Genomic DNA, 23,925 nt, shown 5'->3' on the forward strand with positions numbered 1-23,925 from the left:
CCCTGTGGCTGTTCTGAACAGCCAGAGCAGTCCTGATGCTCCTGACAGTAGTGATGCTGTTCTGCTGGGAGGAGTGAGGAGCCAAGGCAGAACGTTCAAGCCCACGTTGGCTTAGACAGCTGGCTGAGGTCAAGGAGGGAGGGCTTTCCTTCCCCTTTGTTGCATCTTTCAGCAGCTGCTGGGCAGCTCTGCATTTTCTGCCACTTATAAGGGCTTGTCTTGGAGGAACAGTGCTGGTGTGGCCAACACTTCCAGTAGAACTATGGGCATGAGGAGCACTGCATGGGCTCCTGGGTTGCTCCCAGGCCTCTGGGTGGGATCGTTCTCCCTGGGCTCCTGGGGCATCACTGCCCTGGCCCTGGGACTCCAGCGGTGTTGGGCAGTAGTGCAGGACTGTGATGCACTAGGTAGTGCTATCTTTGTGTGCTGTTGCCTGCCCCTGTCTTCCCCCTCCCCCTGCCTTCCTTCTCCTGCATCAGCCTGCATTTTTAAAATGAAATAAATATTGACACGGGCGGGATGCTATTCAATTTGTCCTGATCACTGGGCTGCGGTGAGTTCTGACAGAGCACAGTGTAAAACATAAGCTCAGGATGTAATTTCTACTGTCAACATGATGTACAGTATAGCTGTGCCAAATGCACACCAACAAACTGCACAAGCTCTTGTGGGAAGGGGAGGGGGTGAGTTGTGCTGATAATTGGGATGCAGGGACGGCAGAGCAGCAGGAGAGGGGACATCACCCTGGGCCTGAGGCTGTGTGAGGGTCTGGTGCTTCACTCTATGCATGAAAACCTGCTTGGCTTGGTGAGTGCCTGGGCATGCTGCCACGTGGGTGCATGTGTGCTGCTGCCTGCTGGGACCCTGCAGGCTGGGCTGGCTGCAGCAGCAGCTCCCACCAGTTATTTATGGCCCCACTGCTCACGTGTGGCAGAGAGAAGTGGCACTTCCAGCTGTTGGTGAGAGATCTTCAATAACACAGGGAAATAAATTTAGTGCTTATCTTGGTTCCTATGCACAGGACTTTCTTGATTCCTGCTGCTGCAAGGGCACGAGCAGGACTTGGGGGTCTTGGCTTCACAGCCTCTGAAAGGGGTCTGTGATGTGATAGCTGGGAAAAGGGTGTGCACACTGAGAAGAGACATGACCCTGACCTCAGCTGTGGCCTGAACCTCTGACACAAGAGACACAGGCTGAGAATTTGTGGGTGGAGAAGAAGGGTCTGGTCTGTGGTAATGAGCCTGGCTACAGGTGTGTTTTTGGATCAGTGTTTTGAGGTGGCTCTGGCTGTGGGAGGCTGGAGGTCACCATAGGTTGTGTAGACGGGCTTTGCAGCCTGGGACCTGGACAAGGCAAATGAGGTTACACCACCCTCACCTCTGCCCATGGGAAGAGCACACAAGCAGCTCAGCTGAGTGTAGCTGAACTTTGGACCCATGAGAGAGCCACCAGCAAACCACATTAGCAGTAAGAGGAGAAATCAGTTAAATATAAAAAGCAACATAATAGCTGAGACTCTAAACAGAAGGTTGTGGTTCCCACAGCAACGCAGCCCAGCCCATGGGTGCTCAGCAGGACTCTCTGTGGCAGGAGCTGCTCTGTGGAGTGCTCAGATGCAACAGGGCTGAACAAGTTGCCTTGGGAACTGTGGGCCAGCTTGTCCGCCAGCCAGGGAGCAACTCAGCTCCAGTGGAGCTCACCCACTGCAGCATCTTCTGCCCTCACTTCCCCTTTTCTGCCTGGCCTTAGTACGTGCATTTAAATTGTTGCTTTTACTGTTTTATTGATACATTTTAGGATTGTGCTGCAGCTCTGGCCAGGCTGACATGGAAGGCACAGTGCCCGTTTCTGAGCAAGGAGCAGGACCATCCCTGTGTGCACGGGGCTGTCTGCAGTGCGTGCCTCAGGTAGTCCTGTCGTGGAGGAAGTCAGCTGCCACTCAGGTGTGAAATGGTGTGATGAGGAGAATGAAGGTGGCTCCTGCTGGGTCAGGGAGCCAGGGTTGGTGCTGCCTGCCAGCTGTGTGCCCTGAGCACTGTGTGCTGCAGGCAGTGGGGAATGTGCTGCCTTCATGCCAGCTCAGTCGGGGCCCCTGGATGCTGATGTTACTCGTGGTGCCAGGACTTGCACCATTGGACTGGCTTTCTTTCAGCCTCCCTGTGTGTTCAGAAGGCCTTTGGTGCTGCAGAACTGCTCCCTGGCAGCCTCACTGCTGCCTTTTCAGGCTTCTGGCAGGGCTTTATAAACCAGTGTGGATGGATGTGTTCCTGGATGGCAAGGAGAAGGTACTGGGTGGACAGAGTGGCTGGTGGCTGCCTCTCCCTAAGGCTCTGCTGATGTATTTGTCCTGAGAAATGAACTCCTTTTTAAGTTCTTTTTCTGGCAGTTGCATTTACTAGGTACAATTCATTTGTACTCAGACTTTGGATGCGTCTGGAGGTGTTGTCTGCAAAAATACTGCAGAGTGGCGAGGCAGAGATGCTGAATGTGTTCTTCCCACACTTACTGTTTGCCTTGGGTGCTGACCTGAAACTCTTGTTCTGGCAGAGCTTGTGCTGTTCAGTTTATTGACAGCTTTTGCTGTCTGCGGAACTTACTCCAAAATAACCACAAATCTCCCAGATGTGAGAATTTGGAGAGATGCTGTTTGTGACAGTGGTGCACTGTATCTTGGTGTACGTACCTTCTGTGTAAACGTGAGAAAGCACATTTGTACGTGTGCTGTTGTTGTGTTTTGTTCTGAAGCCTGCTGTGAGTCAGGCATCAGCTCCATTGCTCCAGAGCAGGGACCCTCGTCTCTGTAAAGTTACTTTACCCTGTGAGTCTTCTAACAGTGGGAAGAGATGACTCAGTCCACCACCCACTTACAAGTCACCTCATTTCCCTAAGTCTCTGATATTAAATACTCTGGTGTTTGATAGGGCTCCTCACCAAACTGACAAGTGTAGCTCATCCTTGGGGAGCAGGAGCAGGAAGAGTTTCTGCCTGGGGAGGCCTGGCTGCAGGAGACAGTCGCAGCATTGCCAACAACCTTACCTGGCTGGTGCAAAAATGTCTTAATAACAAATGGGCTGGCAGGGAGAAGGAGTGGGGAGGAATGTTAGTGCTTCTGTACCATGATTGCTAACATAAAAATACACTGGAGACCCTGTGTTCCTTGGAGCATGAAGCGCACAGGGCTGGCACATGTGACAGCTGATGTGCATGTGTGAGTGGAATATAGCATGTGTACATGGAGAGGAAATGTGTGTGCACCCAGATGAGGCACAAATACAGACAAAAGAGTGCCAGTGTGTGTGAGTTATCTTAGCTGTGCATGGGCTGGAATGTGTGTGAACCCTTTGAGTGAATAGGTCTGTGCACGTTGTGTGACATACTACCTGTGAACCACAAACAGGCAGTGCAGAACAATGCCTGGCACTGGTGCCTCGTGGTTCTCAGTGAAGTGTTAGTCCAGACAAGTGAATGCAGAAATGGCAAGGCAGCTCACTGGATGCTTTGGGAAATGGCCTTTTGGTGCAGTCACACAGGGGAATGGCAAATGTGGGTAAGAGCTGGGGAAATACTTGGGAGCTGTCCCTGCTCTGGACTGCTGGGGCTGTTTGGATTCATGGGGGGGTCTGTGAAGAGCACAGTCCAATTCCCTTTCTATGGGGAGTAGATGGACATCTAGTTCAGGAACATCTCCCTCTCTGGTCATCCTCTTTCCCCCTCCTATTTAGAGTAACAGCTGACAGGAGATTAATTCTGCAGACTGGTGCATGTTTCATGAGTAGCTCAGGCTGTGGCTGGAATCGCAGAGCTCTGGTGGAAGCTCAGGATGTTGGTGCAGGGAGAGATGGATGCTGCATCCCCATCTCCTGATCAGGTCTCTTCTCCCCAGGTGCTGACTGGATGTACTGTACTCTGGGCCAAAGGCCTCATGGCTCAGTCCTTAGTGCCCTGCAGGTGCCTTCAAACTTACCCCGGAGCCCTTTTTAAACTGTTACCTTTAAAGTCGGCCAGGTGGTGATTTCTTGAACAGATGCTTTTCTCCCGCCCATGGCTGCAGAAGTGAGAGGACAGCAAAGCTTCTGCAGGGAAGGCTCTCAGGAGCAGCTGGACATGGTCAGGTGCTGGCATCCCCCAGCGTGAGCCTTGTCTGCGAGGGCAGGACTGGTGTGGTCTGGTCCTGCGCAGGCAACAGCAGCTGTGCAGTGCTGGGGGTGCTCCTGCACATCTCCTGACAGTGTGGGCAGCAATGACCCCCTCCAGGCACAGACCCTGCTCCCGTCAGCAGCCAGGGCTGTGTGGTGGGGGGGTACCCTTGTCAGCGGGGTCCTTGGTCTCTGAGTCCTTGCTGGAGTAGATGTCCACAGTGCTGAGAGCTCTGCAACCCCCCTTCTGTGTTCCTGCTCTGGCAGGACCTGTGGGGCTGGGCTCTGCTGTGGGGCAGGGCAGGGTGGGACGCTGACCAAGGCTGCAGGAGCAGCATGGGGGGACATGAGGCCCTGCTTGCACACTGGCACTGACACCTTGGCCTTTTCCAGGCTCCTGGAGACGCTGCTGGCCACCCTGCACCTCCCTGCATGAGCCAGCGAGGATGGAAGTGACCGGGATCAACTGGGCAAAGGACCCTTCACCGGGTGCTGGGGTGTCGTGCCCCTGAAGATGGGAGTTACAAATGGCCTCCTTGTGAACTGCACGTGTGGCACAGGCGCCTGCACTGCCAGACCCCTGGCACAGTAACCCAAGGCTGCCCCGGGACAGGTGGGCGTTGGCCACAGCAGCTCATCCTGTTAACTCCTCCGTGAAAACACAGGCGGAACAGCTTTCCTTTGCCTCCCGTGAATGAGGGTTGCGGGTGCCCGTGCCCCGCGCGCTGCTGCGGCGTCCCCTGCCCGCCGCGGGGGTGGGCAGCAGGCTGAGCATCCCCTGCTCCCCAGCGAGACCGGCAGCAGCCGAGCACGGAGCCGCCCAGCTCTGCCCCTGGGGACAAATGCCAGCTGCCAGACTCTTCTCTGGAGACCCAGGAGCAGCCCGTGAGGCACCAGCACTGACTGCTCCCACGCTGGCAGCGGGCAGTCTGGGACACCTCTCCTCACAGATGTGACTCGTGGTGGGACAGGAGTGCTCCAGCTGCTGGGCACGGCATGCAGCAGGGATGGGGATGCTCTGCACTGACGGGGCAGCCTCACGCTGCTAGTGTGGACTTCCCTCCTACTCTTCCCTAAAGGATGCTAGCTGCCTGTCCAACAACTCCTGCTCATGCATCCTCCTAGAGTGCAATGGCGAAGGGTCTGCAGGGCTTCTCGTGGACCATGCTGCTGCTGTTCTGTGCCATCCAGGAGCTGGGGTCCTGGGCCGTGCACACGGCGGTGGAGGGCCCTGGCCTAGGGCAGCCAGGGGACCCTGCGCTGCTGGCCGGAGGGCGAGTGAAGCGTGGCTGGGTCTGGAATCAGTTCTTCGTGGTGGAGGAGTACACGGGCACGGAGCCGCTGTACGTGGGGAAGGTAAGCTAGCCCAGTGTTTCCATGGGGCTGAGAGAGACAGTGGCAGAGCAGACATGCTGGCAGTGCAGGGGAGAGAGGGGACCTATGTGAAGGGTGCTCACAGAGGTGCTCTGTGGACTGGGATGGCAGGAGCCTCATCCCTGCTGGGGGTGGGGAGGTTAATGTGCTCCCAGAGACTATGATAGGAGCACTCCAGAATTCATGTCTGTGTTCTTACAGTCGTGTGCTGGGTTCCTGTGGTGTTGGGGGTGGGTGCAAGGAGCCCCATCTCTTTGGGAGCTGCTGGCAGGTGACAGTGCCTTGCTGGGCAGAACCGGGTCTGTTGGTGGGAGCTTGTCACTTCACTGGTGTGTGACCTCCTGCAGAGGCTGGACATGAACCTTTGCTCCTTTCACTCCTCCTGTCCTGAGGCTAAAAGAGCACTTCAGCTTGGGGTTGCTGGGCTTCAATGTTTCCTGGGAGCTGTGGAGAAGCTGTCCTTGTCTCCCACGCATTGGGAAGATGTGTTATTTGTATACTGGTGAAGGCAGTGCTGGCTGCTGGGACCAGTCGGAGGAGCACACTGCAGTCCAGCTGGAGCTGGGGATGTGGGCTCACCCCAAAGTTCCCAAGAGCTTGTACAGCAGGGCTGGCTGATGGCCTCGGCCGTCTGGGCATGAGTCTGGAGGAGGCTTGAAAATGGGTTTCCTGGCCGGGGGCCAGCTGGGATTTCAGCAGTGATTTGTGTCCGTTTCAGCAGACGCTCCAAGCCGCGCTCCTCCGCCGCCCTCGGAGCAGGCACAGCTAATTCCTGGCTCCCCTGGGAGCAGCGGAGGCACCAGGCCCTGTCACAGGGCCGTGGCTCTGAATGAACCAAAAGCTACAACTCACCCATTTTGCAGCCTCTGTCCACACCACCCACCCCATCACCTGCCCCGCTCAGAACAAGTCAGCACTGAGGTCAGTCCCTGTGGATTCTGCTCCCCAGGGCTGAAAGCCACCAGGGCCAGGCTTCTCCAGGGGCTGGGAAAAGATGTGGTGCCCTCCTGGGTGGTCCCTAGCAGTGTGACAGCCCTCCTGACACAGCCCGTGGATCTGGAGCCTTCCTGCACAGGGAGGACCCTGCAGGGTAGCAGGGGCTTGCCCTCTGTGGATGCCTCTCACACACCTACATGTGCTTTCCGAAGGGCCGATACCATTTCCATAAAATCTGGGTTCTCTAGCTAATCCTTCTTCTGAACTGTAATTTCCCCTGAGGCTGCTGTCAGTTTGATGTGGATTTCTTTGGGTTTTTTAAATAGAATTATGGGGTCAGCACTAGTTACAAACTTCTGCATGTGGACAGATCTATTTTAGATAGAGGAGAGGATTAAAGGGAAAAAAGCAGATTTAATTAAGTTGCTAATATTTAAAGAAAATTGATGAACTTGGGCTTTATGAGTTGGAGCAAACAGAGTGCGCCGTTATTACGGGCTAGTTTTTATTTGATTTTCTTTCTTTTCTAGCCCTGGAGTCATTTTTTATTTGTGTATCTGTGCTTTCTGTTTAATTGCTTTTAATAAGGAATGTGCACCTCTGTTCACATTTAATTTTGATTTAATTATTAGTATGTAATTAATGACTTCGTAAAAATCCTGGTTGTAGTCTTTTAGGACAAGGAAACTCTTTTCCTGTTCAACAAACAGGACAGATCAGCCTTTTGTCTGCCCTCTGGACGCCCTGGTGCTGCGGGCACTGCTGTCCTTGGCTGGGCAAGGGGGGTCCCTCTCCTCCCGGGGCACAGTGCTGCTGGCATCCCCAGCCAGCAGTTCTGTGCCAGGGCTGTGTGACTTGGCTCTCCTGCCATGCCCAGGGGTGATGGGATCCCCGAGGCTGCCTGGGAACATGGTGCTCCCCAAGCCTGCCCGCTGTAGCAGCGAGGCCAGGAGGAGAGAACATCCCTGGGATGTGATCTGGGCCCATGGCATCTCCCCTCGGGTGCCTGTAGTCTGCAATCTGGCCCTCCCCCATTAGTTGTTGTTTAGCCAAGCAGCACAGATTTAGCTCTTTTAATCTTCCCTTGTAAATCAATCTCTGCAGCCCCCTGAGCCCAGGCTCCATTTTTCTTCCTAGCATTCCAGTTTGCAGGGATGCTGGTGTCTGCTCCGAGCAGTCAGTGATGAGCAAATATGTGAAGAGGTTGTGCTGAGAACTCAGTGTGATGCTGGGAAGAGGTGCTGGGTGCTTTATCTCTGCCCTAATTATTAATCATGAGCCTGGTGTTCAGAAGAAAAATGCAGTTACTTGCGCTCTGCAGACCAGGTGCTCCTTCTTCGTTCTGAAAAGCTCGTGGAGCAGTGGGAACTGGGGAGAGGATAACAAAGTGAAGAGAGAGGGCAGCAAGCTCTCCAGCAGCCAGCAGGGAGGGCTGGGACTTGGTGGCCAGGGTGTGATGACTCTCCCCACAGTCCAGGGCAGGATGCTCCGGGTGGCCAGGGTGGGATTGACCCACCCCTTAGGCACATCCCAAGTGGCACCGAGCCACCACGATGGTCCCAGACACTGCTGGGCTCACAGCCCTGTTTGTGAGCTGAGTGAAGGTCTCTTTCCAGGCAAGCCTTGGGAGATGTGTCACCATGGGCAGTAATTTGTGAGTGTTCTGCAAAATGCATTGAATTGTCTAACGCGTGGGTCCCTCACTCATGAAATAAATACATAAACTGTATCTAACAAGACAAATATAATGAAGGCATCGTAAAAAAGAGGCAGCTCTGGTATAAATTCTTCCTGGTAGAGCTGTATGTCTGAAAGGTGGGTTATAGAACTGCAGTTTGGAAGATTGAATGGCCCATAAACATTTTCATATTTCATTAGCCGATTAATGGATGGCTTTTTTCTTTTTTTTGGAGGGGGCAACATGACTTTGCTGATTCTAGGCAGAAATTGTAGGAAACAAATGAAAGCAGCTGATGAAACCTTTCCGGGGGCCTGTCCCGTTATGGATTGTCCCAATTAATGCCTGTGCTGCTCTCTGTCAAGATGCATTCTGCCTGTCCAGTTACTGTTAATAGATTTCTCATAAGTGGCTGGATTGTAAAAACCTCATAACTCAGTTTAATGCCACCAATAAAATTATCTCTGGACGTCTGGCCTGGATTCCAGTCAGCTCCTGGTCCATGGGGAGCTGCTGTTTACCCTTTCTGTTCCTTATTTCAAACACTGTCTTAATTAGAAAATGAAGCAGAGACTGGCTGCGAAAGCATCTTTGGCAGGGTCTGGTTTTAGTCCTGAACATGAGCCTGATTTGTCACACCCTCTGCAGGCTTTGCCCAGGTGGGGCTCTGGGTGTGATGTTAGGATGTTGTGAGCCCCTGTTACCTTGCCATGTAAACCCAGCCCAGGAGTGTAGTGAGTGTGTGAGCTCTTAGGCAGGGAGATTTGTCAGCACCAGCTGCCCAGATTATGGAGGGTGGCTGTGGCTGGGGCAGAGGGGCAGATGGGGATGGACTTTGGGCAGCTGGATGTGTAAGGGGGGGTGAATGCTGATGATGAGGTACCTGTGCAGCTTGGGAGAGGCGATCCCACACTGCCAGAGACCTGGGTTCTTGGCCATAGGGAAATCTCTTTCTCTGGAGTGCAGCTGAGTTGTCCTTTCCTTTTCCCTCATCTCCTAACTGCTTGTTGGTGGGGTTTGTCCCTGGGTGTGTGGTGTGGGTGGGCACTGGCAGGATTTCTGCTCTGCAGAGCAGGGTAGGCAAGACAGAAGTTCCAGTTTATTGGGTCTTCCTTCATGCACGGGAGTTGTCTAATGGTGCTCTCTGCCACTCTCCAGCCCAATGGGAGCAGAGAGGCATCATGCAGGCACTGTGGGTACCTTGTGCAGAGGCTCCAGACCCTTGCAGTCTTGGCTGGAGCTGGGCACAAGCACAGCCCCAGCCAGCTCCCACCCTCTCCCTCTTTCCCTGGCAGATCCACTCGGACTCGGATGAGGGAGATGGCTCCATCAAGTACACCATCTCCGGGGAGGGCGCAGGGACCATCTTCCTCATCGACGAGATCACAGGTGACATCCACGCCACCGAGCGCCTGGACCGGGAGCAGAAAACCTTCTACACGCTGCGGGCACAGGCCCGCGACCGGCAGACGGATCAGCTGCTGGAGCCCGAGTCGGAGTTCATCATCAAGGTGCAGGACATCAACGACAGCGAGCCACGCTTCCTGGAGGGGCCCTACATCGGCAGCGTGGCTGAGCTCTCCCCCATTGGTAGGTCTCCCGGGTGGGAGGACGTGGGTTGGGAAACCTGCGCCTCTCTCCTGTCAAAAAAACCTCGAGCCTTCTGTACCCCTTGAAACCACCTGCAAATCCCAGGGATTCCAGTGCTAGGGAGCCAAAAGGGAAAAAATAAATAAGGTGGCTTAAGAAAAACAAGTGGATAAATCCTCTGAGCTGATTGCCAGCCTGTGTCTGAGCGCTCAGTCTCAGCCCTAAGCCGTGCTCTGGGGACGGGTCGTGGCGGTGCCAGCTGCCCGCTGTGCACTGACTCTGGCTTTGCACAGCCCCCTCGCTCCTAAATGCTGGGAGGTTGGACTAAGCCCTTGCATGCCAAGGGGCTCATGTCTGCCTGTGGTTCAGATTAGCCTGTGTGGTGCTTTTTCCCCTCCTCAGGCCATCCTCTGTGTGCTGCGCTGCCCAGCCGTCATCCCTTGTGTGTCCCCATGCAGCAGTGCCAAGCCCCTCTCAGCTGGATCCATCCCTCCTCTGATGGGCCAGGATTTGTTGGCTGAGATTGAGGAATTCATGTCCCTGTGACAGAAGTGTGGCTCCCCTCTGTTACCATTAGCTGCCCGTCCCCTTGGCACCAGGCCCCTTTTAAGTGTGTTGGTGATCAGCCTTGCTGAAGCACTGAGGGCCAGGCTGGGATGTGTATCATGGGGCTGCAGGAGTCCATCCCCCAGGATGGCTGAGCAGGACAGTCACCTTTGTGCTCACCCAGGTGTCAGGAGGGGTGCAGGGAGGTGGTGTGTGAGCTGCAGTGCTGCTGGCCTTGCTCCTGTGCTGGCTTGGTGCTGGATTCCCATGCTGCTGAGCACAGCTGGAGTCCAGGAAAGTGGCTGGTGCTGCACTGCCCATGCTGTTCCCAGTCCATGCCAGGCTCTCTGTTACCCCCACTGACAAGCCTGAGCTCGTAGCAGGCTGTGTGTGTCGGCAGAAGCTCTAAAGCACTGTTCTCAAAGGCTGCATCCAGGTAGAAGACAGCCTGTGAAAGACTAACATCGAAGATAAGGCGGGTCCCCAACAGTGTCAGAAAGGAATGAGTTGGCACAGGAGACAGGAATGGTGCCAGGACTGTGGTGAGACCCCCGGGGAAGCTGCACCAGGGCTTGACAGGTCAGGTCAGGTGAGCTGCCAGATCCTGTTGTGCTGCTGCAGGAAGGTCTGGCTGCAGAGACATCCTGGAAGCAGAGCTCAGGGGATGGTGCTCGGGTCTGCACTGCCTCAGGACAGAGCTCTGCCTCTCCGTGGTTAATATGCAGCATATTGCAAAGCTGGTGCGTGGCCTCCAGCAGGTACAGATGTACAGGAATTGCCCGCACCAGAGGAGCTGCTGCTGCCTGGATTCTGTTGATGTATGGAGAACAAGCTCTCCCGAGGCATCCCAAGCTCTCCTTCCTCTTCCCGTTACCTGCACAGAGAATGACCCCTTGAACTGCAGCCATGTGCTCCTGGAGAAATGAAAGACAGCATGTGGGCACCAAAGCAGGAGGCATCCAGTTCCCAAAGAGAATAAAGAAATTAAATTAATCTAATTTGCTTGAACAACATTTTAAAAAGCAAGGAATTCTCAACTCTGAGTATTAGACAAGGATCCTAGTTCTTTGAAAATCACTAACAATTATGGAGCCGCCTGATCAGACTGATGCGAACAAGACATATCAAAGGAGACAGTTTCTATGCGAAATTGGAGATCAGAGGGAGAAAGAAACACGGTTTCACAACATGAAAGGAGGCGATTCCTGCAAATTAAAATACTTGGAAGTTAAAAGTAAAGAGAAGTGCTGTGAACGGCGTGGGCTGTGCTTCCAAGCTGCGTGCTTGGAGAGGGGAGCTGAAGCCAAGAGCCTGTTCTGCTTTCCGGGCTGTCTGCCTGTGACAGCCTCAAAGCCTTGTGCAGCCTGGCCATCCTGGGGAGCACACGGGCTCCTCCGGAGCATCTTCCCCCTGGAGATGGCCCAGGGAGAGCCTCACACATCACCCTCACGTGGTGCTGCTGCACAGTGTGAGTGCAGAGCCGGAGGGTACCCACATGCTTCTGCTGCTGCAAGTCCCCAGCTCCTTCCCGCTTATCCCTCGGCTTACCCAGGAACAGGCAGCACGAAGGACAAGATGGACACGTCCTGTGAAAGCATAAACAGGCAAGCCTGACACAGAGCTTTCTGCTCTGAGGTTCAGCAGCTGGGAGGGAGATGGGGCTGGTCATGGACCTGGTGTGTGAAGTTCAGCTCCAGATGCTGTAGGAAGGTGCTGAGGATGCAGGACATGGGAAGCTGCCTGGGCTGGGGAGGTGAAGTTCAGGGTGTTCTTATGGGAAATGCCCTGCCAGGTCCTTTTTGTGTGGGAGTGCTCCTTTTGTGGCATCAAGCCTGGTTGCAGCTGTGATCCTGGCTTTGTTGTGGTTGGCATTGGTAGCGATGACTCTAAGCTGGGCAGATCATCTTCCCTAGACCTGTGGGGTATTTTCACGAGAGTGAATGGGGAGTGTGCCTTGCTGCCTTCCTGAGTGTGGATGGAGGTGATCCCAGCTTGGTGCTGGCCAAGCAGGGGTAGGAGGGCTGGAGAGCTTGGGTTGGCTATTAGTGTATCAACATCAAAGCCTGGGGACCCACAGGAAAACATGCCTGCTCTCAGCTCCATTTGGGTTCAGCTGTGCTCTGCTGGGGAAAGGGACACCCCAGGAGCAGGGCTGCTCTCCAGCTTGTTTGTAAAGAGCTGCTCATTCCCTGTCTTGCTGCTCTGACAGCCTTTGCTCTGCAGCCCAGCCTGAAAAGTGAAGGGTGAGCCCTTCTTTCTCCTCTCATGCTCCTGCCTTCCCAGACCTCGCTGGGGTTTGTGCTTGGGTGGTTTTAGTTCCCACTCCAGGCAGCTCTCAGACACACTCTCCATTCCCTGCCAGAAGCAGAGTCCTCACTCCCAGAGGTGGGTGCCTTCCTGGGGCGTGAAGAGGAATAAACCAAATACAGTCAGATCCGCTCTGTGACAGCAGGAGCAGATCAAAGGACATTATTTGCATAATGAAGGAGTACTAATTGGGAGGGAAAGTCATTTGATTTCCTAGTGTCTAAGAGGGAATAACAAATGAGAGAACTGCACAAACTCTCAGAGTAACTGGAAGTAACAGGGGGCACAGCTGCCCCTTGCTCTGCGCTGGGGCCAGGACAGTGTGTTTTGGTAGACAGCATATGTGCTGCTTGAGACTAAGTCAGAGTGGACTAAAGGCCTCTTTGTTCCAGGATCTTGCCTTGACAGTGGTCAGAGTGCACACTTAGGGAGGAGGAACAGCACACACGGAATGTGTGATGCTCCTCTTGATACTCTCCCAGCCAGCATTTGGTTTCAGCTTGGGAACTTCTTCAGTCGTGGTTGTTTTCTGTCCTGAACTTATCCAGACACACTGTTAAACTCTGCAAAGGGAAAAGAAAAAGGGTTGCTGTTACTGGTGGATCAAAAGTGGCAGATGCATGATGGTCGGGAAGTCTGGGATTTGTAAAGGGCAGAGGTGGTGCCTGGAGACAACCCCAGCCCATGAGCCAGGCTGGAGAAGTCAGTGTTTTCTACACAATGTGGGATGCTGTTGGGATGCAGAAGAGGCAGCTGGACCTGGGTCTGGCAGGGAAGACAGCCAGGGCTGTGGTGGGGTGGAGGGGTCCCTGCTCAGCCCCCCAGGGGAGCAGGGCTGGAGGGAATGCACTGGGGTCACACAGGCTGAGGAAGGCAGGGGCTGGTGGTGCTGCCTGGGAGCATTTTTGCTGACTCCCCCCACGCCTGCTGCTGGGGGAGCAGTCTGTCTGCAGGAGGGGGCCTGAGCTGCAAACCCTGTTTACACCTCCACTGCTGCCCTGTCATCCTAGGTTTGCTGGCCAAGAGCTTCCAGGCTGCTCTGTGCTGGCACCTGAGGCTCAGCCTCTGTGCATACCCCGGTGTGGATCAATCCAAAACATCTGAGTTGAGCAGGATCCAGACCTACAGCTGCAGAAGGTAGGATGGGACCCAGCCAACAGCCTTGGAACTGCAGGAGCTTCACCTTGTTACAGGAGATGCTAAAATTAGCTGTATTTTGGGCACCTTTCCTGAGCTCCCCGGGGTCTGCTTAACAGCTGTCTGCTGCACTCAGGCGTGAGCCCAAATCCAACACACGGTGCCTCCTGCAAGACAGCTCTGTTGGTTGCACAGGGTGGGTGTTGAAGCCCAGACCTCACTTCTGGGCTGTTTGGGGAGCATGCAGAGCCTGGAGTGAGGGGCATGCCAGGAAATGCACATCCTTTCATCAGAACATCACTCTTCCCTTGGTGTATTTTGCTCTCATTTCTCTGTGTAGCACCATGTCCAGATTAGAGACGATTTGGCTGTACAGACAGAAACTTGGGGTCAAGCCCTGACTCTAGCACAAAGCTGGCTGAATGCAGAAGTGATTATTGTGAAAAGAAATTGTTTAATCTCCAGGCTGGAAGCAGAGAAAAACACTTTGTTTACCATAGAGCCAGAACACTTGCAGGCAGTCTGATTTTTTTTTTTCCCCTTGATAGATAGTGCTTAAAGCAGTTGTGTGCATCTGGAATCTGCTGGGACAGCAAGTGTCTGGGAGCTGGGGCTTGCACTGTCTGTTGGTCCTTAGTGAGACAAGTCCTTCCCCATCTGCTCTGGGTCGTGGGGCAGACTCTGGATGCTCTGCCCTGTCCATCTGAGCACCTCATCCAGTGTGCATGTGCACAGCCCCTCAGGGAAGATGAGCCCCTTCATGAAATGCTTTGGTTTGCTCCCCAAGGCACCACGTTTACCTGCTTGGTGCCAGGGCTGGGGTGCTTTGTGCCGTGGGTTTCTGTGGTCGGACACCCCAACAGATGTTTCACAGGAGCACATTTGAGTGTTTGCACCCCTGCCAGGTTAGTGCCCTCGGGCTTGTCCTGTGGGGTGTGAAGGCTGTGCAGTGAATCTCCTCTGGGTCTGGCTTTCTACCAAGTCAGAATGTTCACGAGATTGCAAGAAACTCACTTCTGCTCCAGTAATTTTTAAGCTTCTCTAGTTCATTTTCTTCCCTGATGGTCCTGCCTGCATGTTTCTGGGGTGCATCAGCCACTGCAGGTTTTTGGGGCCAGCAAAAGCTGTAAATTGCATTGTTCATAAAATCCCACCTGCCTCCTGCCCCACGGCACCCAGGCCACTGGGATGGGAGTGCTGCACACTGGCATCAGCCCAGGGCACGTGGGTTTGCATGACACAGCACTCCTTGCAGGGTTCCTCATGTTCTGTGGAGGTGAAATGCCCAAGTGCTGTCCTGGAGCTGGTCAGATCCAAACAGAAAGGGCTCTCAGCACAGCTGGAGAGCATCCTTGGGCTCTGCCTGAGCTGGAGATGTTGGGTGGACCCCAGAGCTGGGTCTAGAGAGCATCTGGAGACTCCTGGCTCCACCACGGAAGGGTGTCTGTGGCTGTGGGCAGGGACGGTTGATTTTAGCAAGTGTTGGCTTTTCCTGCTGCTCATTTGCCTCTTTGCTGGCCCAGAGCCCGGCTGTACTTCTGTCCCTGGGGAAGTGACAGGTCCCAGTGGCTTGCTTGTGGATTCAGTGCAGGGCTTCTCTGCTTGTGGATGTCTTTGGAGTTTGCCTGTCAACATTTCTTTTAGCTAAATGTGTTTGGAGTGAGTGGCATAGCAAGTGGGCTGGAGCTATTAGCCTTCTGCATGCAGGGTCGCTGGAAACAGCCCCAGAGGCTCCAGGTCCTGTGGGAAGGTGGTGATGGATGCTAGGAGAGGTGTGCATTGGTATTCCAAAGGTGTCCTGCAGAGCCCAGGACTTGTAGATTCCTGTCCATCCCGGACAGGGATCCTCTGGATCTGTGGGGTGAGCTGGCCAGGGGAGGAGCCAACATCTTATCTCATTTTACATGTCTAATTATCCCTCTGGATACGAGCTCAGGCTTCTTGGTTATGGGAGGAGGGTGATACAGCACATGATGGATGTTTCGATTTTATTTAGTGTATCTTTTATGGCTAAGGCACATGCCAGAAAACTAAATAAAAGCTGTACATGCTGTACTTGCTGTGGGCAGTGCTATGCTTGGAGAGCATGGACTAATATTGAAGCATGGTGGGAGCCAGGGAAGGCTTGTCTCTGCAGGAAGGAGGGGGCTGTGGTCAGCTGGAATTCAAGACCAGTTCTCTTCACATGGAAAGAGAGTGGGAGGGAGGGGTGGAAAAGGGGTAAGTGGGGTTTAAGAGAGGAGGCTGGAAAGTTGAACTCATAGGTCCTGATACCCAGTAGGTGACCTTGAGCAGGATGCATTACACCTTCACAGACTACAAGTCAAGGCACAAAATGGGGTCAGTGTTCCCTACCTGCCTGTTGTTGCTCATTTGTTAATGAGATGTTGTGAGGGCAGGTGGGAAAGGGCAGACCCTTCATCACCTCCAGGGTTGCTGGCTGCTGTCCAAGGGCAGTGTGCCCCATCCTGCTGCCTCTGAGTGAAAGTGCCTTGCTGCAGTGTCCCTTAGGCTGCTTGCTTCAGCAAAAAGCTCTGGGGACTCATGCCTGAGACCTGGGACTGAATCTGCTGCCCTGTTGCTCCAGTTCTTGGGAGTGTCCAGCAGCTGTGGGCCAGGAGCCTCCTGTGCTGGCACAGGCAGACTTGAGAGCAGCAGCTCACCTGACCAGTCCAGGGCATGGCTTAGAATGGAGACACAAACTCCACTGTGGGTGGGCACAGATCCTGCCCCCTCTTCAGGCTCTGGCACTGCTGCAGTTTTGCAGTTCAGGTGAATCTTGGAACACAGGAAGTACAGCTGTGCCTGGCAGGGATGAATTAGGACATGAATTATGCAGCTGAGTGAATGCACCTTGTGAGAAGCAGCATGTGATACAGAGCCTGGTGCAAACTTTTAGTGGACAGCCCGCCTCTAATGATCCTTGTTCTGGCATCTGTGGGGTGATTGCTCAGAGGTGGCTGGAACAGGAGGCTGTGGTGGAGCAGAGCACCTGATCTGTCTGCATGTGTGCAGTCCTGACTCAGGCTATGCTGTGTACAGGGTGAGTGCAGGCAAATAACCAGTGGGCTTGTGTGGGTGAAGTTTTGGATCTCCTATTCCTCGGCAAGAACAACTGGTTCTTGGAGCGTGGGATGTTTGTGCAAGGTCAGCAGGCTCTGCTGTGGTGGTGATGGGTGCAGGAGTGGGTGCTGCTGTGGACACCAGGCGTGGGCTCCCATCTGATTGCTGCCAGGCTGAGCAGAGGGGGAACCCTGTCTGTTGTCAGGGACAGATACTCCTTTTTGTGATTCTCAGACTTTGGCACCTCCAGCATCCCTAGGAGGCTTCTCTGCTGTAGCTGGGAGCGGGATGCTTGGAGAACCTCACGCCGTTTCCCTTCTCCGGTCCCTTTCTTTGCTTTCTGATCAGAAGCTTCCCAAGGGAACGTGCCAGGGTGTTCTGCTGGTGGGGGGGTGATCTGCCTTGGCTCATACCTGCTGAAAGAGTTGTGTGACGGCAGGGAGAGGAGGAGGAAATGCAGCAGTAGTATTTCTTAAACAGTTGTTTGCAAGGCAGAGAGCCAGTGTTGCCGTAGTGTAATCTGGATGTGCCTGGCAGGGATGCACCATAACTTCACTGGAGACAGCAAAGCATAAATAAGTTGACTCAAACTAGCTTGTTGCTGAAGACCGATGAGGGGGATTCTCCTGTTATCAGCAGAGCTGCAGCTCTGAGGAGGCTGCCAGGGAGAATGAAAAGCAACCATGGTAACTGCTCATTTTCTTCAGTGAACACCCTTTCCAGGAGATCGGAGTGAACTGGGCTGAGGGGAGCATGTGCATCCCAGCTGCTCACAGCAGCACTGCTGTCTGCACTGTCTCATCTCCTGCCCAAGCCCAGGCAGGGCTGGTGCAGGAGCTCCCTGGCTTGCCTGCAGGCTCTGGGCTTGTGGTCTCCTGACAAGGGAAGAGGAAGGCATCAGGGATTGGAGTTCTCCATCTCCATCTGGGTGGCTTCAACTCCTTTTCTGCCTGATGCAGATGTGGCAACAGAGAATGCTTCTGACTTTGACTGGTGGCAGTGCTTGACCTCTGGAGTAGGGATGCACTGAATCTGGTGCTAGAGGTGGAACTGGGTAGCCTGTTCTCACAGCACTTTGGTCACACCCTCCTTCCTCAGGGTGTCTGTAGGTAGGATTAGGCTTTCCTTCCTTCCTCCCTTCTGTTGTCTCTGTTGATCTCAGCCCCTTTGCTCCTGCCCCCATCTTCGTGCCCTGGGTCCTGCTTTTGTCAAATTGAACATGATGTCAAATTAAAGCCATCACAGGGGCAGTTGGAGTGAAGTACCCAGTTTAATGAGGCAGCCCTGAAAATCAATAACTTAATTGCAGACATTTGATGGACTTTTATCCAATTTGTAATCCTCCTGCCCTGCTACGTGTAGAGCATGAGGAGGTGGTGCTGTGTCTGGCTCTGGGCAAGCAAAAGCCTTTCCTCTCCCGTGGCTGTTGTCCCTGTGCAGGTCTGCCTGCTGCAGAGGGGTGCTGCAGTGTGGGCCAGGCCTTAGCTGGGAGGATGCTCTGTAGGCTAGAGGTGACCATGTTGCTCTGTGTTGACAGGAAGGACAAGTGTGAGTATAACATTTCATCCCCAGCTCCTTCCAAGATGGTCCAGTAGAAGTCTACTGGGAGAAAACTCCCAGCTATTCAGACCAGTGATCTCCTGGAGAGCAGGTCCTGCCCCAAGGTGGCCCAGGGTCCTGCCACCCTGCAGCATAAGAGGGGCATTCACAGCAGTGTCTGGAGTCCTGGATCCCAGGCTTTTGTGGGGAGGTGAAGCTGCGTTTGCACCCAACTGTTCTTGTTTCCCGTGGCATTTGCAAGCAATCAGGTGTTGGCTCCCGCTCTGAGGTTCGTGCTGCTCTTCTCAACTCCTCCCTGACTTTGTTTTCCTCTCTGTCCCTGCTGCAGGCACCTCTGTGATGCAGGTGATGGCCTCTGATGCTGACGACCCCACGTATGGGAGCAGTGCCCGGGTGGTCTACAGCGTGCTGGAGGGTGAGCAGCACTTCACTGTGGACAGCAAAACAGGTGAGCAGCACCCAGCTGGGCTGGGGCAGGACACCCTGCCCTGGCCACGCATCCTGAGCTGGCTGTGAGCCAGCAGGTCTGTGGTCCCTGGTGGTTGCCAACGCTGGGTGCCCATGGCAGGAGTGTTGCTGGGTGGGTTCCATGGCAGGGCGTTGGAGGGGAAGCCCAGCAGCCCTGCAAAGTGCTGCCCAGCTCCACACCCTGCCTGCAGCAGGCAGGACCCAGAGCTGCCAGCCCAGAGTGCCTGGTCTGCCCCTGCACTGGCAGAGGTCCTCTGAGCTCTGTGCCTGGAGCAGGAGTGCACCCACAGGCACGTAAAATCTCACTGTAGAAGGTTTAAATACTACCAAAGGGGCCTTACCAAAGGCTGCATCGTTATCACCAGGGCTTTGATTAAAGGTAACACTTTAAATTAAGGATTGGTTTATAAATGTTCCATTAATATTTAATGAAAGAACAGTAGAAGCTGCTCCATTCCTTAATAACTTATAATAGGGGCTGTTGTAAAAATGCCTCTGTAATAAATCCCTGGCAGATGATGCTCTGACATACTGGTTAGAGTAGACCATAACCAGGAGATGTTGGGGTATATATTCTCCTTGCCTCCCAGGAGTGTGACTCTCATTACCCTTAATGGGAGCCTCACAAGCTTGCTAAGGGGTGAGACACTCAAATGCTAATAAGAGATATTTAAGGCACAAAGCATGCAATAAAGTGCCCACAGTTTAATGAAAAATTGTCAAAGGACAAGCAGGCTGGGGAGCTGCAGCTTGTGTTGGAAAACTGGACAGCAAAGTCCCTTCCACCCTATTGCTGAACCATAATGAGAGGCTGAGATCAACCCCTGGGCTAAAGTGCCAAGGCTCTGTCAGGCTGATCTGTGTCTGTGCTGATAGATATTTTCTAAGGCTATTTTTATGTAAGTCAGAGTGAAATTTATTTGGAGACTCTGGTGTAAGGAAGAGTGTAAGGAAGGTCTGTGTGCCTGAGCCGCTGCATCTTCATTAAACCCTGCACTTCCTGACAGTGGTTTGGTGCCTGTGGGGAAGCTGGACACTGCCCTGGCTGTGCCACCTGCCCTGGCTGTGCCACCAGCCTGGCTGCTGCTGGAGGAAGGCTCAGATTTGGGAGTTTGGGAGCTCCTCCAGCAGTACCAGGGTATGTGGTGGGAATTTGTCTGGACAGAGGCTGGTGCAGTGCAGAGAGGGCACAAGCAGCAGGTTGGGGCTGTACCTGCTCCTGGTTCAGGAGCTGCTGCAGCTGGGCTCTCTTGTCTCCCAGATTTGCTTTGTTTTATACTGTGTGTTTATGAACAATAGGCTAAACACTGAAAATTCAGGTGCACGTGAGATCCTGTTAATCTGAGACAGCTTTGTGTGAGTGGAAGTCTGGCTGCTGGAATGGAGAGGGACCACTGGGAGCAAACTGCACAAGCCAGAACGTGCAGAGGCTCAGCTTCCTGCCACATTAATGCTCTGTATTAAGGCATAAACTAAAATGTGCCCTGTGGGACTGTGGTGAGAATTAATGTCACTCTGGGAATCCAAGCTTCTTGATTCCTTGACTTTTTGTGTCTTAATTCTCAAGCTGGCTGTTTCGTACACTGGGGGGTTGATTTACTGTTCTATTTGCTTGTAATTCATAGCAGTGAAACTGCTGACAGTCTGCAGAAGAGTCCTCAGCCCCTCTTGAGCCTGTCTGTTCCCAGAATATCTGGCTGCTAACGCGGGTGTTGGGGCTGACTCTGGTGATGTCTGAGCTGCAAATGGCCCGTGGCAGCTGCCCTGCCAGGGCTGCAGGAACACGAGGTGCAGCTCTGCCTGTTGGCCTCTCAGGTTGTGACTGCAGCCTGTCCTGTGACCTCGTGCCCCTCTGTCACTGCTGACCCACGTGGACATTTCTTCGTGTCCACCTGAGCACATCCTGTCCTGCTCCCACTCTGTGTTAGAATAGGGTTTTTTATGCTGCACGTGGGAATCCAGCTCTGATTGCCCGGGGTGGCCCCGCTCCTGCCCTGAGCATAAGATTTAATTAACCATAGCAGCAGCATAACTCTCAGAGCCACCATTGTTATTAATGGCCATAAAAAGAACCATAAAACCCTGGCATGTTACATTTCTTATAATATATGGTAATGAAGAACAATTTGTTTTCCCTATTTGGTTTTGACCTCCTTCTCTGCCTTTCCTTGGATCTGCTCCCTTGCACACCACCTCAGCCCCTGACTCCTTCCAGCTTGGCTTGTTTCTTCCCTCCTTGTCTTTGCAAGCAGCTCTTTTCACACCCCCTCCTTCATAGCACAGGTGTGGCATGAACAAGACTGGTTTGCACACTTGAGCACAGGATATGGACCATGTGTAGCTTAGTTTGTCTCCTGTTCTTGGATGTTACCAGCTGTAGTGTTCAGCTGGGATTTCATATTCAATGGACCTTTCACAGGCAGACCCAAACTGTCTGGATAATGTGCTGTGCCAAGTCCTGCCATTCAGTAAGCCTTGAATGCCCAGAGTGCCTCAGGTGTCTTTTTGGAGATAGATGAGTGACTAAATGGCTCCGCTGGAATAGCGGGTGCAGCATCATGGCATTTTTGCTGTAGGAAAATTCCAGTGTTGAATGATGGTGAAGAGAAAGCACAGTTGATGCACATGAGCTTTTCTTTCTTTTGTATACACCAGCCACTCTCATGCCTTGAGAATTAAGTTTCAGACACTGAAACTTGTGCTGTGTACCCCAAATCAGGTTCAAGAACTTCCCCTGTGCGTGTTGAAGGTCCAGGCTGGCTTTTTTGGTATGTTACTGAGGAGCTTTGTGTGCACAAACTGTGAAGACAAGACTTTCTGTGTCAGCTGTAAGAATATTCCGGTGGCTTCTTGCAAGAGCCTGCAGGCATTAGTCCTGTGTAAGCTCTGTGCTGCCTTCCTCATTCATTGTCAGTCTGCAGAGGGGGTGCAGCTGATCTTTGCTCCTTGCAGCAGGTGAGCTGCAGTGCCCAGGCTGTGGCTGCCCTGCTCTGCTAGAGGAGTCTGTGCCCTCACAGAACGATCACACACCTCTGCCCCACTGCTTCCATTGGGAAACAGCCACTTCTGTCACTCTGGTGGGTGTTGGCTCTCAGTCAGAGCACTAATCTGATGGCAGAGCCCCCTCACCACTGCTGGGCCACAAACCCAGCTCTGCCCAGAGGGACATGGGGCAGGAGGTTTAGTGCCAGCTCCTGTGCCAGCTCCAGGAATCTCATCCTCACCAAGACCTTTGAAGCTGATGCTTTTAAGATGCAGAGATGGGCATGTGAGTGTGTGGCTCAGTGCATTTACGTGAGAGGAGAAATCTGTGCATTTAAATCTGCAGGCCATGTTTTCATGTTGCTTTATATCACCCTGCACTCTCTGCACCTCTGCAGATTATTCACCTTTATAGGGGCAAATCTCTCCTTTGGCAGGCAGCTGTGCCTGCCTGCTCGTGTCTGTTCCCACATCCTTTGCAGTGCCCTTTCTCATCCCTGGGCAGTGTGGATGGAGACTCACTGCTGCCTGTGATCCCTGCCCACAGCCTTGGGAGGGAACCTGAAAATGCTCAACACCCAGGGAGGGACACAACCTGGTGTCCCTGCTTCCAGCAGTCTTGTTCATCTCCTTGCAGGGATATTTGCTGCTACACGACAGTCACAGCACATAATACCACAGGCCTCCTGATATTCAGTGCCTTCCTTAAAATCAAGGGATTGTCAGTTCGGGAGAGTGCATGGGAACCTGGCTTTTTACTGGAAGGAAGAGGTTATTCTTAAAACCTGTCATTCTGCTGAATGCAGGGGAAAAGCAGAAGGACTCAGAGGGTAGTTGAAATGCAGTCTGGCATTTGTGATGACTTAAGACAGCTCCTAAGTTCTAGAGCCTGTGTCCTGATTGAAAACTGAGCTGGTAAGGGCTTAAGGTTTTTGTGCTGGGGAGAGCAAACTCAAGATACCAGCCTGCTGGGATGAAGCTGATGGTTATTTGTGTGCAGTCAATAGTTGTTTCATCCCTATCAGCCTTGCCCTTTGCAGGCTGACCACAGCCCTGCCCTGGGGCAGTCAGGCTGGACTGGGAGAGCTGCTCTGACTGGGAGCAGGCAGCAGCTGAGCTGGGCTGGTGAGCTGTTGGGTCTGTGTGATGTGGTGGTGGGAGGCAGAACGTGTTCCTCTGCTGTTCTTGCCATTTTGTTAAAAATGGTCCCTGGTGACTGGAAACACAGGTGTATCAGTATGTGTGTGTTTTCCTGTGAGCCCAGGGAGTTGTGCAGGTCTGTGCCCCATCCCCATCCTTTATCCACCAGAGCTGTGCACAGACATGAGGAACTCTGAGTGTGGGGCGTGAGAGTCTGCAGAGAAATCACATTTATTAAGGGGATTGCTCTTAATAGCAAGACTGAACATTAACAGTCCTTTTCAGAGACTGGTGCAGGGACTTCAGCTGGTTTGGGACCACAGTGTATGTTTGGTCATCTTGAGGAAATAAGAGTGTATCTACTAATGTGCCAAGGGAATTAATGTTAAATGATGAGGGATTTAGCTGCTAAAAGAAGGGACAAAGGAAGGGGGAGTGTGCTGGCCTGTCTGTTGGAGCTCACTGTGGTTGCCTCCCTCTGTGCTGGCATGGGCAAGGCTGATTCCAGCCTGGAACAAGCCCTTGTTAAGTGCTCCTCTCTGAGAAGAGGCAGTAGCTCTGTAAGTGGTGCCCCAGAAGCTACAGGGCACACTGGTTTGAATACAACTTGGCCACCTGCTATGAAGGGTACTGTGTTAGAGATCTCCAGCTGCAGCATCCCTCAGCCCCAGTTGATTCTGCACCCTTCCAGGTAACTTTGGTCAGCTTGGCTATGCTGATGAAGCCATAAATGTTTTCATTTCTGGATTGCAGCCTCGTACCTTATTTGCTGAAGAGCCATGAAGCTCCTGAGCCTTGTGCCCAGCACCTCGCTCAGACCCCCCGTAGTTTCTGCCTCCCAAATTGTGCTGAGCTAAAGGACAGGAGTGGGGGCTGTGCATGGAGGGCAGATGAAGTGCTGGTTCTTGGGGCTAAGACCCCTCCTGCATGGGCTGACCTCCTCCAGGATGTGTGCTTCCAGCAGCACTTGTGTCTTGGCAGATATATTGATATTTCTGTGTCCCTGCA

General features: G+C 53.4%; 1 protein-coding gene across 3 annotated transcripts in view; it reads left to right on the forward strand.

Annotated features, from left to right (window-relative positions):
- CDH22 (cadherin 22) overlaps positions 1-23,925 on the forward strand; it is a 76,684-nt gene that overhangs the window by 19,716 nt on the left and 33,043 nt on the right. For all 3 annotated transcript variants that reach the window (XM_064673729.1, XM_064673731.1, XM_064673730.1), the window contains exons 2-4: positions 4,530-5,492; positions 9,420-9,714; positions 18,656-18,775. In XM_064673729.1, coding sequence (XP_064529799.1) covers positions 5,268-5,492; positions 9,420-9,714; positions 18,656-18,775 — 640 coding nt within the window. In that variant the 5' untranslated portion in view covers positions 4,530-5,267. The remainder of the gene's footprint in view (positions 1-4,529; positions 5,493-9,419; positions 9,715-18,655; positions 18,776-23,925) is intronic.

The sequence above is a fragment of the Pseudopipra pipra genome, chromosome 17 (assembly GCF_036250125.1).
Source record: "Pseudopipra pipra isolate bDixPip1 chromosome 17, bDixPip1.hap1, whole genome shotgun sequence".
Taxonomy (NCBI): Eukaryota; Metazoa; Chordata; class Aves; order Passeriformes; family Pipridae; genus Pseudopipra; species Pseudopipra pipra.